This window comes from Mesocricetus auratus, unplaced genomic scaffold (genome assembly GCF_017639785.1).
Source record: "Mesocricetus auratus isolate SY011 unplaced genomic scaffold, BCM_Maur_2.0 Super-Scaffold_100676, whole genome shotgun sequence".
Classification (NCBI taxonomy): Eukaryota; Metazoa; Chordata; class Mammalia; order Rodentia; family Cricetidae; genus Mesocricetus; species Mesocricetus auratus.
In genome coordinates, this window is record NW_024429266.1 from 173638907 (window position 1) to 173653389 (window position 14483).

Genomic DNA, 14483 nt, shown 5'->3' on the forward strand with positions numbered 1-14483 from the left:
TCCTAGGGTCAGGGAACATGTAGAGACCATATTGAACTCTACACCTTGGTGTCTTAATTATTGTCTCCAAGATGCAGAGACGCTGTGGGGTGAGGGCAGATGTCATGTTTAACCATGTTCTTGGTCAGCAGGAGTGGTGGTGTCTGCTCCTGGGGCAAGGAGGTCTGTACTAAGAATGCAGCTTTCTGATCTTGCTACCCTTGGTCTCTCCCAGGATGGGCTAATCCATACATCTCTGAAGCCTACTGAGATCCTCTACCTGACTGTGGCCTATGATTGGTTCCTCTTTGGGTGAGTTTTCAAGGATCACGAGCCTTTGGAGTATATGTGCATGGTGGGTTGGCTTTTTTTTTTTTTTTAATGGGGAACAGAGATAAGAAAACAGTTGGCTCCTTTTGGAAAAGATCAAAGATGTTGGCAGTCTTCATCTGATGCATTAGTGCCAAACACTTGGTCTGTCTCTGGTGCACGAACCTCCCTCAGCCCTGTGTTATATACATACCCTTTGACTCCTTACTATTCTTTTTCAGGCACATGTTGGTAGATCGGCTCAGCAAAGGAGAGGAGGTAAGTACGCTTCATAGACCTATACCACACCTTAAGACAGAATGACATTCATTCTGGTTGCTATGCTTTTCAAGCAATTTATCAATCCAAGATACTTGGATAAGGTCACCATCTTCTTACCTCAGGTAGTTGGGGGGAGAGAGGAAAGCAAGAACACAGAGCCCCGTGTGAACCCCAGACTCCCTTGTACCACAGGAAAGTGCTGGTCACAGCTGCTGTGGTCTTTTTAGATTAACTTCCTTTCTGTACTTGACTCTGGAACCATTGTACAGGGTACTTTCTATGACCCTATGTTGAGGGCTGAAACATGGAGTGCTGCTATCTTCAATCCTGCCACAACCAGAATCCCTTTCTTTTCCTGGGTGTTCTGTAAACCCAGGGTCCTGCCCACTTCTCGTTTATAGGCTGCCTCCAGGTCCATTTTGTCCTTCCTCTTCAGTGTACTCAGATTCCTCTGCCACCTTTGCTTTGCCATTTCCATTCTTCCTCCCCTTTCCTAATCTTTGCCTGCTTGCCATGGTTTCCCCAGCATCGGATCTTAAGTTGGGCTTGAGTATCTCTCTATTTGTCCTACTTTATTGCCTAGGTGACCTTGAGTGCATGCTTAACCTTGAATGTCCTGGTACCTCACTCAGATACAGATGCCTATCAGGACAGTGCTGGTTCTGTCCCCTCATTCCTAACATCCCGAAGCATTCTTTGCTCCCTCCTGCTCCTGAGCTTGCTTCCTTCTTGGGCATCTTATCTCCAGCTTTCTTTTGTTGCTCCTGCCCCAGCTCCTTATCCCCCAAATCTCTTCTGAGCATTTATGCTGGGCTGCAGAGCTCATAAGCCCATTCCTTGGAGGCCCCATGAACTCTGCCAGAGACAGAGCCTTTGGCATTGAAATCTGGGCAAGGCCTCTTTGTAGGCTCGTTTGGAGATTTTTGCAGTGCTTTAGGACATTCTGTCCTCCACTCCATCTCCCTCCTCCCCCAGAGCAAGCCAGATGCTCCCTTCAGAGAATCAGGTCAAAGATGAGACTGAGCTGCATGGGTTGAGTTCCACCTTCGGTCCCTCAGCATATGCAAAGGTCTCTGGGACTGGAGGACTGGGCTTTACCTCCCCAAATGACAGACACCTCTATAAAACAAGCTAAAAACAGCTATGATGTGCCTCTTGACCGTATCTTCTGTCTTTGAGGTTTCCAGGATATATTAGCACATTAAAGGTTGAAGAGTCTGATGGAACACCTCTGTCATTTTATGTAATTCAGCATTTTCATACTGACCAGATCTCAGCAACCCTCTGCCGCCTTTTGAGGGAATCTTGCAGGGCCCTGTGGGAATGTGTGGATTTTTTTTCCCTGGGTGTCTCATGGATTGCACCTTTGGGTATAGCCTGGTGTGTTGTATAGGTTAAATATACTAAAGCCTTTGTACTAGAGTACTGACTGGAAAGACTGGGGCCTCACAGTCAGTACCTGAGCAGGCTCTGAGCCAGACCTTAGCTGCCCTATACAAGTTCTGATCCTGTATCAGACCATGTGCCTCCACCCCCCCCCCCAATGCCTTTCATCTTCTGTTCTGCCTTATCTACTAATCCCCTTGCCCAAAATACTCTCCCTCTCAGCTGTTCTTCCCTGTCAACATCTCTCTCTCTCTGGGCTCTTGGACATAAGTAGGAAGCTGCTGTTACCTCATCTTTGTAAAGATTAAGAACATGTGTTGCCAGGTGTTGGTGGTGCATGCCTTTAATCCCAGCACTCGGGAGGCAGAGGCAGGTGGATCTCTGAATTTGAGGCCAGCCTGGTCTACAGAGCGAGTTCCAGGACAGCCTCCAAAACAATACAGAGAAACCCTGTCTCGAAAAACCAAAAAAAAAAACAAAAAACAAAAAAAAAAAAAAGAAAGAAAGAAAAAAGAAAGAAAAAAGAACATGCGTGTTGAATTGAAGATTTGAAAGCTCTACATTGCACCTTTGTGTCCTCAAGAAAGAAACACATTCTTTGTTTCCCTACCCCACCCCAGCCCACAGACACCTACCCAACCTTGCTGAGATCCCTCTTTCACCTATATCAGTCATAAACCCAGAAGATCCAGCAGGTGTTCCCAAAGCAGGCCACTTTCCAAAAAGAGGGATTAACCAAAGCAGCCAACAGCAACTTCTGGATGTTCTGCTGTCTCCATCTTTCCGCTGGGGGAAAGCTAGCTTCTCACTGTATTGTGCTTTTTCTCATTCTTTCAGATTTTCTTCTTTTGCTTCAATTTTTTGAAGCATATCACCTCCGAAGAGTTCTGTCTGAAGACCCAGAGGTAAGTGGAGGCCAAGACACTCAAGGGGCACTCCTCCACAGTAGGGTATTTATCCCAGCCCTGTATACTAGAGCAAATGTCCATGCTGAGAGAACTGAGTGAACAGGAAATGAATGGTTTCTAATGAAAAGCTGGTGATGCTGTGGAAGAAACAAGGCTGTGGATGGGATTCCTCACTCCTCACAGCCTTGAGCTGATGATGTTCATCATTCTTGGCACTACTGAAGGCCAAGTGTGCTAGGGGTGTAGCTCAGTAGTAGAGTGCCTGCCTACCATGCTCCAGGCCCTCTGTTCAATCTTTGGTATCATAAAAGAGAAAAAAATGCAGAATATGACCCCATAGAAACTGAATTATACTCACCTGGGCAGCGTGGTTTACCCCTTTACTGCCAGCATCCAGCAGGCAGATCTTGGTTAAAAGCCAGCCTGGTCATCCACACAGTGAAGCAGAAACATGCTTCCAGCTTGAGAATTGCTCTGTGACTCCAGTGACAACTTGGGTCCTGTGAGTTGACTTGCCTTCCTACCCAAATTTGACACTTGTTGGGCCATAATTGAGTCCCAAATGACCATGATGGTAAGGAAAAGCATGCTGTGTTGACCTAAGTCTAGTGCATGTGACAGGCAGAGCCAAGCTGGACGATCCCAGAAGTGGGCCTGGTACTTGGCAGACTCTGTAGGTGGGACCTGTTCCACGAGGTGCCAGTAGTTGTAACAGTTCTGCAGGCTGGGCAGTCAGGAGGAGGTGACAGAGAAAACTCCAGCTACAGCTCAAATTTTCTGCTTGGGGTTGTCATTCTAGGAGGAAGAGTTTGCCAACTCGGGATGCAGGCTTCACTCTGGAAGATATCTGCATGTTGAGTGAGTCCTAGCCCCTAACAGACTTCTTCACCCTAGCTATCTGAGTATAGACCACATGGGTACCTGTTCTAGAAGCTTATTCATCCATCCTAGTGTGGAAAAGGTGGGAGACTGAAAGTGAGGAAGGTAACATGTAGGCTTTCTGGCTGCTTTCAGGACGCAGAGACCGAGGCAGCACCACCAGCCTAGGCAGTGATTTCTCACTGGTCTTGGAGAACTCACCAGGAGCTGTAGGGAGCTTCACCTACGAGACTGTGGAACTTGTCCCGGCAGGAGCACCAACTCAGGCAGCTTGGTGAGGGGCCGGACTGAGATGGTAAACTTACAGCTGTGGCCCAAGGCCACCAGCCCTAGGGAGCCAGGCCCTAGGGAGTCAGAGCCCCAGGAACAAAGGGGGCTCTGACAGAAGGCTTGAGAGCATAGCTTCATCCCCTGCTGTCTGCACTGGGCCTCAGATCCCAGCCATCTGCTTGGTGAGGGGCACTGCATGGTGGCCCAGGAGCATCAAGGGCTGGTTCTCCCGGGGGACCAAGAAGCAGCAGTGAGATGGGGGAGGGAAGAATACCCTGTACAACATGCCAGGAGGTGGGGACCAGCGTAGAGAAAGGAAACAAAAGGTGTGGGTATGGGACCTGCTTTGAGGGTCCTGCTATTGAGAGCATGACAGGATCCGAGGCCTTAAGTACATGGCAGAGTTTGTATAGCACATGCAGGTAAAGGAATGGAGCAGTTAGTGCACCCTAAGAATAATTTCCTGGCATGTCCTCTGAGAGAGACGTGATGGGCCTTAGCCTCTCCATTAAAATCTCAGCCTTGTTGCCTGTGACCTTGAGCCTGGGAGAGGACCAAGCGTCTGTGCCTTCTGTGTGTGATATTTCCCCCATAGACAAAGTGGCTCCAGAGCCCCGCTGACAGCCTTGCTCTTCTGCCACAGGAGGAAGAGTCACTCATCCTCCCCACAGAGTATGCTCTGGAGTCGACCACAGCCCTCTGAGGACCGCCTACCTTCCCACCATGGGCTGACTGAAGCCAAGTCTTCCAGCTCTTCATCCTCAAACCATTCTGACAACTTTTTCAGGATGGGCAGCAGTCCTCTTGAGGTCCCCAAACCCAGGTGAGGAACCCTAAGGTATAAAGGAGACTGCTGGAGAAGGTGGCTGGTCTTCCTCTATCGGCAAGGTTGGAAAGGGGAAAGGAGATCTTAACATTTAAGCTGGTTGGTATGTGCCTTAGGAACTGGGAGAAATGAATAGTTTATCAGGCCTACTCTTTGAAGGATTGGTTGCTGTTGGGGCACAGAGCCTTCACTGGTTTTTAAAAACTTTGGAATCATTTCCTGGAGCTCTGTACATAGGTACACAGAAGATGGAATGGTTGTTATGTGACTGACAGAGGCAGGACTGCCTCCATGGGTCACCTTGGGAAGATCCCAGCCCTTTGTGGACTGCCCATTGTTACTCAAGATGAGTCTGGATACTTTGGGTTCATTATGTCTCTTGCTTCTCCATGTCCACGTTGATGGAGAAGCTAAAACAGATAAGGAGCCAGCCCAGGTGTGTGGCAGGAAAGCTACAGCAACTCTATCTATACCTGAAAAAGCATCAACTCAGCTAGGACAGGTGTGCCCGTGGTGAGGCCAGCACACTGTACCTCCTGGGTAAAGTTAGAACGGAGTATGCACCCGGGCTTCTGACGGAGAGATGGTATGGCATTTGGGGAAAACCAGCTGATGGTGCTTTTTCCATCTCACATTGACTGCTTTCCTGTCTACATCTTAGACCCTCTGAAGACAGAACAATGTGGGGTCTAGAGATCCCTAAAAGGTTAGCAGAATGAGCATGAGCTCTGGAGTCCCACTTAGACTGAGCCCAGCTTTGCTCTGTAATGTCCTTGGTATAAGGTCTGTTAAAAGGCAAACTTGCTAAAACATATTATCTCCTTCATTCTCTGGACAAGAGGAGACAGTGGAGTAAGAGGAGCCAAAGCATCTTCCTCAGGGAGGCAGAGCAAATGAGCTGTGGGCAAGTACGGCCAGCTGTTCCAGCCAGAGGGGCCCCATGTGCACTACACCTACAGGAGAGCCGTTCACCTCAGTGTCATCTGCAAGTCTGATGATTCTTTTAAGTCACGACTATAGCCCATAGGAGACATAGTGGCTGTGACTAAACAGAGCCATGGCCAGGCAGACAGTCCACATTTCCTGTGCCTGTTCACATCCTGCATGTGGGACTGGCATGTATGCCTGTTGCTGTGACCCTCCTCATTGCACTTGGCTGTCCTCAGGGCTACTCTGGTGTTGTAGTGGCACTGTGAGACTTTTGCTGTCTGGGCCAAGGTTCTTGTTCATGGTCCCTGCCTCTTTTTCTGTGTAGCACTGCTGGTTAGCTGGGCAGGAAACCAGAAGGTTCTACTTCCTATCTAAGCCTTGCCCCACTTGTAAACAACTCCCATGCTGACCTGTCACTTTTTCTCACACCCACTTTTTATCGTCCCCTTATGCTTCCCCAGTCACTGTCATAGTTTCCTTCAATCTTATGAATGTTGTCTATTGTCGTTATGTCTTTTTACCTTCTTTGAGTGACTCAGACTTAACTGGTCCAGGGTGGCCATAAAGGGCCTTTCTATGGAAGATGAGGACTGTTGGGGGATCCATCTCTTAATCTCAAAGCCCTACACCCTGAGGCCAGCCTAAGGCTATCATGGGCCTAAGTGGTGATTGGATAGACAGTGTGTGGGGCAACTGCTGTGAACAGTGTCTTCTGAAAGCACCTGCTCAGAGCCAGGCCCAGCTACCCAGGCAACACAGTTCTGAATCAAATGTCTGCTGCCAGAGTTTTGAAAGACTACACTATTCTGATTTGGAGCATTCTAATTATGTATTTCCATTAACATTAAAATTAATTTAGTCTCTTTTATCTTAAAGTGCCTAAGGGATCCTGTCATTAACTGCTCTGCCTCTTAGGTAACAGTAGCCAATCAGGTCTTCAGTGCTACAGGCAGATCTGTGTAAAAAGCAGTCCTTTAGGAAAGTTATCCATGACTGCTAAAGTCACTGCTGATGTGTGCTGGGTTTCCTGTGCTCCACATTCTCTAACCCTGCCTCCCTTAAAGCAAGACCCCTGTAAGAAGAAGAATCGAGGGTTTGCTGTAAGTGGGGAGTGTTGCTCTATGGAGTGTTGATTCTTACCAGGCTGTGATTCCACATTTCTCATTGGGAAGACATTGACTTTGTGGCTTTTTTTCCCCTGCTACCATATTAATCAGCCACAGGACTGACTGTAGTGTACATATCTACTTCTGCTTTAACTAGGAATCACCTGTTTCACCCTGGCATGGCCTTCATCTTTGCTCTCATGCCCCCTTAGGAGTGAGGGGTAGGGTTCTGGCACAGTCTGTGACTGAGGAGGATAGTGCCACCACTGAGCCCAGCTTGATGCCAGGCTGCCTGAAGAGCAGATGAACTTGGCTGAGAGATACTCAGCAGCCTGGTTGAATAGCTAAGTAGCAACACAGGAACTAACCTCTGCTGCCCAGTTAGCTGCACCCCCAGGCACTGCCACCTGCTCACTATAAAGCCATGAGCTCTGTTCCAGGCCATTTATACAGCAGAGAAGCCTGGCTGCTCTCTGCAGGACATAGATTCCTGTCCTGCTCCAAACTAGGTGGGAGTGTTGATACAGCCAAGGCAATCCCAGTTTGAGACCTGGAGGAGAAAACTTGGAGCTCCAAGACTTTCTCCTTGGGCAGATGTAGGAATGCAGAAGGCCTTGATGGGTGACGTGCACATATGTAAAAAGTCAGAGGCCAGGCTGGTGAGAGCCCCATCTCAGGTACTTGGGCAGAGTCTATGGGTCCATTTTTGAGACGCATCCCAGGTTGCATTAATGATTGGTGGCAAGGGATAAGTTTGGTCCATTGACATAGGCTCCCTCAAAGTCTAGACTTGACTCAGGTACTCCCTTCGTGTCACTTGTCTCCTGATGGCTTTCATTTTTCTAATCTGTAACCAGAAACTTCAGACATGTAACTGTACTTTCAAAGATTCTATGACAGCATGATTGAGATGCTTTTAAAATATGAGTAACTAGAAGTACATCAGGTAGCCCAGATTCAGCCAGAACTCCTTGTATCTGTTTTCTTGTGTCTCGGTACAGAAAGTAGTAACTAGATGCTCCCTGGCATAACTGCTCTCAGGCAGGTGTCTGCCAGGAGGTAGAGAGACTGGGAGCCACTGAAGGGCCTGGGCTGGGGCCAGCTAAGTGAGTAAAGTGTAAGATGGAAGCCACCATCCTGTATAGAAGCTTATGTCTTCCGGGCCCCAGACTTAGGACAAAGCTCCAGTTTGAGGACTGCTTGGCCATGTTCTTTCTGCTGCTTGAGCAGGAGAGCAGAGGAGTCAAAACTCAGACTTCTTTCTTTCACAGCTTTGTTAACCCTTGTGTAGGAAGGAGCCCAGGGCCCTGATGAGGGTAACTCAAATGCTGAGCCTCCTCTGGCTCTCCCTCCTTCGCATATGCAGGCATTGGCCCCTCTAGGAGAACACATACCTTTTGTCTCTAGCTGTCCCTCTACACTGTTCTGATCCAAGTGTTTTTAAGTGTCTCTCAAATGGAAGAGCTAAATGGTCATTTTACATAACCTTTTATTTGACTTAAACCTTGGGTAGGAAGATCTCATGTGTTCATTCTAGAAAATTTTCAGTGTCTCAAGAGTAGCTGCTCAATGAAAGTTGTTTTCTGTTCCATAGGAGGGGATACCCTCTTGCTGCCGCTGCCTCCTCATCCACCTGGCAGCTACTCTAGCCTGATGTTGCCTCTAGGAAGCAAAGGGAACTGACTACCCCAGGAACCAGAGTGCTTAAGAAGAACTAGGCAGAAACCCGTCTACTGGCTCTGATTCCCTGGGCTAGCCCCCAGGGAATGAGTTTGGAACTTGAGAAACTTCACGGCATTCCCTGGTCCAGGGATGTTTCATCTTTCCCACTCTCCTCTGCTCAGGTGCTCTCCCCCTACTCCAAGTCTTCTTTGAGTCTTAGAAGCTGTTCCCCATAAGCTGCTAAAAATGGACAAGCTCTTCAGATGGGCTGTGGAGACTGAGGAGCCAGGCTGTGTCTCTGGAGGGTTTGCACTGGCTGAAGGCCCAGCACAGCCAGGAGAACACCCAGGGCAGGCTTCTCTTGGGAGGCTGGCTGTGATTCACAGGCCTGATGTTTTTCTATCAAGAAACCAAGAGGCTTGACTTCATGCACTGTTTGGGGCTTCTATCAGGTAGTAGACCATGTCCTGTTCTCATCCCTGAAGACAACACACTTTGCCCCAGGGTCACCACAATGATGAATGTGACAAGGCCCAGTATTGGCAGACATTCCAGTTTCACAGTTTTTCTTTCTCTCAAGGTGCTGTGCTTCTATTTCAGGACAAATCTGTGGTCTCATCATGAGTTTTAAAAACTTAATTATAGGACGGACGAGATGGCTCACCCAGTAAAGGCACTTGATGCCACTCCTAATAATCTAAGTTCAATTCCAAGGACCCACATGTAGAAGGAGAACCAATGCCTGCAAGTTGTCTTCTGACATTCACAGTAGCATGCATGCATGCATGCATACACAAACACACATAGATGTAATTTAAAAATAAAGCTCCTGTGTCTGGTGGCGCATGACTGTTATCCTAGCACTTAGGAAGCTGAGGCAGGATTGCTATGAATTCAAGGCCAACTTGGCCTACATAGTTTGTTGTAGGCCTGTTTGAAATAGATCACCAGGGCTGTATATAGGACATAGGTCACAGGTGCCTGACAGATTGGCCAAACAACTGGTGATAGTGGTGGTGAATGATGCTGTCATCTTGGGATCCACTGATGCTGGTCACTAAAATGGGTAGGGCAGAGAATTTCCCCCTGCTTCCTGACTCCACCACTGTTCATACTCTGGCCCTGTTTCTGCATCCTTGTGGGAGCCTTTCTGTTACTGAGTTAAGGCAGGAGTATTGCTCAAGTTTAAGGCCAGCCTGGGCTATGTAGTGAGTTCCAGGCTTGATGCCAGAGACTGACTTGCAGCCTCTCTGGCGCCCACAGGTCATCTGCTGTCCCAGACAGAGGAGGGAACTTAGCTGAGTAGGGGAGGAGGTGGCAGTACAGCTTCTCCCCCCAATGCCCAAATCTCCCTGTCAGAAGAGGCCTAATGAAGCTGTCAATTTGCAGCCTGACTTGATTCATCCCTCCCCTCTGGGCATAGCCATGAGTTTGCTCTGTGGTGCTCTTGAATACAAACTCTGGCTCCTGGGAGGAGCTACAGAGGAAGGGGAACCTCAGGACTCCATCTTTCCATCTTCCATCTAGGTCACCACCCTCCACAGTTTCCAAAAGGCTTGTCCTCCCCCTCCCTCTCTTCTGATAAGATCTCGGTGACCCTGCGTTTCATGCTGCACAGATGCATGTCACTAAGAGAGAGTGATTGCCCTTGGGGTTGGCTTCAACCTAAACTGTCAGCTGCTGAGGTGTGGTACTTAACTGCATCAGCCACCAGGAAAGGCACATCAGTCTAATCCACTTCTTGTTACCCTGCTTTGCTTGCTTTTGGTCTTTGGCTTCCGTGTCTACACAAAGCACTGTCCTCAGCCTAGCATACCTCATATTCTTTTCTCGTTCGCTCCTTACCCAGCTGTGTTTGCTCTTTTTGGAGAAAATAGTTGGCTTTCAGCTGCTCCATCAGAACCCCACAGCCCTGCCACAGGGCCATTGTGTTGCCCACCCTTCCCCAGGGCACCCCTGTCAGGCGTGTGACTGACTGCATCATCTCCCCTCTCTCTTCTCTCTGCCCCAGATCAGTGGACCATCCCCTGCCCGGATCCTCTCTCTCCACAGACTTTGGCAGCTGGCAGATGGTAACGGGCTGTGGCAGTATTCAGGAACGGGCTGTCCTGCACACAGACTCCTCTCTCCCTTTCAGCTTCCCGGATGAGCTCCCTAACAGTTGTCTGTAAGTGTCTTGCTTGAGAAGGCAGGATACTCCCCTGCCCATGTGAAAAGCGGGAGAGCAGTCAGGAGTGCTGGTCAGGAGTGAAGCAGAGGCTGACCAGAGGGAGCAGCTTAGGATCTCTGTCCCTCCCCCATTTGTCTGCATGCAGCCTCTGGATCCCCAGGGTGTGAAGCATACCTGTGGCAACTCAGGAAGTGCATTAGACTTGGTGTTCACTCTTCTTGGCTTCCAAAAACCCATCCACAGATGTGTCAGGTGTACCCTGAGGGACAGCTAGCTGGACTATAACTGTAGAGGATCCTGTTTATGTATGAGGGGTTTGCCTGATAGAGAATCCTTTGAAAACTGAACAGTAGGGTAGGAAACTAGGTGATGTTGAAGGCCAGGGCAGAATGGCACTGGGTTAGCCTAGGTCTGCCATCGAGCAGAACCATGAGTTACTGTGAACCCCACTCTTCCACTTTTGCCTCAGCACAAAAATAAGACACTGCTAGATCACATGCCTCCTTCCTCTGGGGAAGCCACATGTCCCCTTGCCAGCTTTGGTGGCTGGTGTAGATGCCAGGCAGGAGAGAACTCCAGAGTCCTGATCCTCAGATGTAGCTACACAACAGGCCCTTCAGTAAGCCTTACTTCTCACCACCAACCATGCTGGGATGGCTTGAAATGCTAGGAACTCAGCCTGTCACCACTACTGGAATCCAGTTTACAACACTCAACCCTTTGCTGTCTGAGTGGAGGCAAGTTACTCTGAGGGTCCACCTGAAGTCAGGCAGGGGCTAGACAGACACTGGATAATGCTCTCTATGGGAGGTCACCATAGGGCTTCCAAAAGCCATTGCTTAGTCCAGCCTCCCTGACCACTAGTCCTCAGTACATAAAACTAGATCTTAGATTATTTAATGTTTTTGAGACAGGATCTCTAGCCCAGGTTGGCCTAGTATAGTAGTAACCAAAGGTCACCTTGAACTTCTGATCATCCAGCCATTATTTACCTCTAAATGCTGAGATTACCCACATATGCCTCCAGACTTAATACATGTGGTGGTCCTGGGGATGGAACTCTGTTTCATCCGTGCTAAGCAAGCACTCTACCAAACAAGTCACATCCCCAACCCATTTCTCCCCACCCCAGGTCTGGAAGTTCTCAAAGGACAGCAGATTCTGTAATCTCAGAGCCTCCAAGATTGAGTCTGGGTCTCTATTCCTTGTGAAGACACCCTTGGACTTTGTTAGGAGGAAGCAGTCTAAATCCTAGCTACTTTGTTCTCCATCTGTGTCTTGAAGTGTCGGCCTTGACTTTCCCAACCCTGTTATCCTGCTCTTGAGAGAGACGGTTGCTGTACCATGTACAAACCTTGCCTGTTTGTGTCCTATGTACACCAGTAGCCTGTCTCGGTTTTCTTGTCTCTAAACAGATTGGTCTTTGTCCCTTCTGCTGCCTGAAGGTGGAGGGCCATGTGAATACACATGTAGACCCCTAGATAGTCCTTATTCCTTGTATATGGATAGATATCCTGTTCTCCAGTGAAGCAGAACACAAGCTGAGAGGCATGCACATGGCCTCCAGCCTGAGGAAAGCCTATTAGAAAGATTCAAGGACATGTGTCTCCCCACAGTGTCCCAGAGACCTCAGGGTTGCAGGGATTGGCATCACCTTATTTTCCTTGTGCTGCTGGATTGGTTTAACTTTGCTTTGCCCCCTGCTGCTGCCTTTTACTGCTCACAGACAACTCCCACCAGCCTGTTTCCTCAGGACTTGTCTGTATTACCTCTATTGGCCTCAAGACTGTCCTCTGTTCCAGACTTCTGTTTTCCTAGGACCTGGCTTACTAGGAAGGGGGCACATTGCTGTTAACCTCTGACAAAGTCCCGGGGAAGGATTCTCCAAGGATGGCTTTCAAGAGGGCAGAAAGTTAGAGTGAGTTAGTGGTCCTTGTTAGTCTCATGCCATGGTGGATGGGCTGTGGAGACTCATCTAGACCTATATAGCCCTTAAAGAGGCTCTCCAGCCAACCCTCTAGCAGAATGTACATATATCTGACCTTGTGCAGAGGATGGGTGGGTGGTATCAAATGATAGCCTCAAGCCTCTTCTGTTACAGACCCTAGGGTGTCAGACAACCCCATGTGGAGTTCACACGTGGATAAGCCTGAGTTGTGTGTATTTAGTTCCCCTTTTGACCTGTAATTCCAGACAGTGGGGTGAGGCTTTTGGTCTGCCATGATCAGTGCCCTAACAGGGAGGGGGAAAGAATCAGAGCAACACCTTTCCAGTTGTTTGCCTGGGAGGTCCCAGGACTGCGGTGCAGCTGGAGCCCAGGCTTTCCACTGGAAGATCCTGGCCTCTTCAGGGCAGCTTAGTTTCCCATGGCTAAAGCTCCTTCCAGGGGGTGTCTGGCCCTAGCCACAAAAAGGCTGTAGCCTGCTAGCAGCTGAGACCCACTGCAATGTCTTGAGAGTCTCCTTACAGGCAGGCAAATGACTTGTGCCTCAGCTTGTTCTTAGAGGGAATGGGAGCCAACAAATGTTGGAGCAAATATGCCACTGCTCAGCTCCCCCTTCTCTATCATCACCAGGATGACTGTTTACCCAGCAGAAAGTAGTAGTTAAGTCAATGCTCCAATAAAAGTTGTTCTGCAGTGGAGAGTAGATTGAGAGCTGAAATTTACTGTGACCGGGAATATATGTTGAGTCTGGGTCACAAGCTAGGTGCTGACTTTGTGCGGTTAGAAGTTTGAAGCTAGGCCATGTGGAATGAGGTTATTTAGATCCTGTCCTACAGTATATTCATATATATCCCCTTCTGTCCCTCCCCCCTCTACAGACTTACAGCCCTGAGTGACCGGGAGACGAGGCTGCAGGAGGTGCGCTCTGCCTTCTTGGCTGCATACAGCAGCACAGTGGGACTTCGAGCAGTCGCCCCCAGTCCCTCTGGTGCCATTGGAGGCCTGCTAGAACAGTTTGCCCGTGGTGTTGGACTCCGGGGCACAAGCACCAGTGCCTTGTGAAGTTGATCGCACACAACCATTTCCTGCTCCTGCTTCAGTTGAGCCCACAGTGGAGTCAAGCCATGCCTGGCAAAGGGGCCCTTGGAGAACAGGGGGAAATGCCACACCCTCCATCTCTGTCACGCACATGGTAGCCTCAAACCTGGGCAGCCTGAGGATGGGGTTTTCTAGCTCCCAGCCTCCTGGCTGGCAACCACTCTCGTCACTGCCTCCCACCAACCCTGGTCTTTGGATTCCTATCAACTATCAGAACTCTGTGGGGTTATCCTAGGGCCTCATGGAGGTCATGATGGTTATAGAAGATCCCATTCTGCAATTTTTGTTTCCTGGGAAGGAGAGTCACCCGCACTGAAAATGAGGCAGTTTCACACCAATCACAAAATAAAATCAGTCTTTTTGAATGGCTTTTGTCTGGCATTTCATCTGGCTGTGACTGTCATGGAGCTGCTCATAACCTTGCTGTCCTTTCTTGGGCTGAATGAAGGGTGGGACTGGGGAGTTGTGATGCAGGAAAGCTAGACCTGGTTTTGTCTTTTTTTTTTTTTTTTTTTCTATGCTGGGGAAAGAAACCAAGACCTTGTGTATGACAAGCCAAATACTCTACCACTGAGCCAAATTATGAGTCAACTCAAGCCATAAAGTGTGCCATATGGATTCGTAAGACCGAAGGGGGAGTAGGGGTCAACAGGCCCGAGTGGGCTTGGTGACAGCCACTACTCATCGCTGCAGGTTCTGAAGCAGCGTCCTGGGATGGACGCTCTGAGCTAAT

At 49.0% G+C, this 14483-nt stretch overlaps 1 protein-coding gene across 4 annotated transcripts in view; it reads left to right on the top strand.

Annotated features, from left to right (window-relative positions):
- The window catches only part of Mtmr14 (myotubularin related protein 14), a 43025-nt gene extending 28906 nt beyond the window's left edge, over nucleotides 1-14119 (top strand). For 2 of the 4 annotated variants that reach the window (XM_005066153.4, XM_021224848.2), the window contains 8 exons: nucleotides 215-291; nucleotides 531-567; nucleotides 2794-2861; nucleotides 3664-3722; nucleotides 3879-4017; nucleotides 4657-4836; nucleotides 10549-10704; nucleotides 13531-14119. In XM_005066153.4, coding sequence (XP_005066210.1) covers nucleotides 215-291; nucleotides 531-567; nucleotides 2794-2861; nucleotides 3664-3722; nucleotides 3879-4017; nucleotides 4657-4836; nucleotides 10549-10704; nucleotides 13531-13714 — 900 coding nt within the window. In that variant the 3' untranslated portion in view covers nucleotides 13715-14119. The remainder of the gene's footprint in view (nucleotides 1-214; nucleotides 292-530; nucleotides 568-2793; nucleotides 2862-3663; nucleotides 3723-3878; nucleotides 4018-4656; nucleotides 4837-10548; nucleotides 10705-13530) is intronic. The other 2 variants (XM_005066154.4, XM_040737775.1) reach the window with 1 other exon arrangement.
- Nucleotides 14120-14483: the final 364 nt, after the last annotated feature.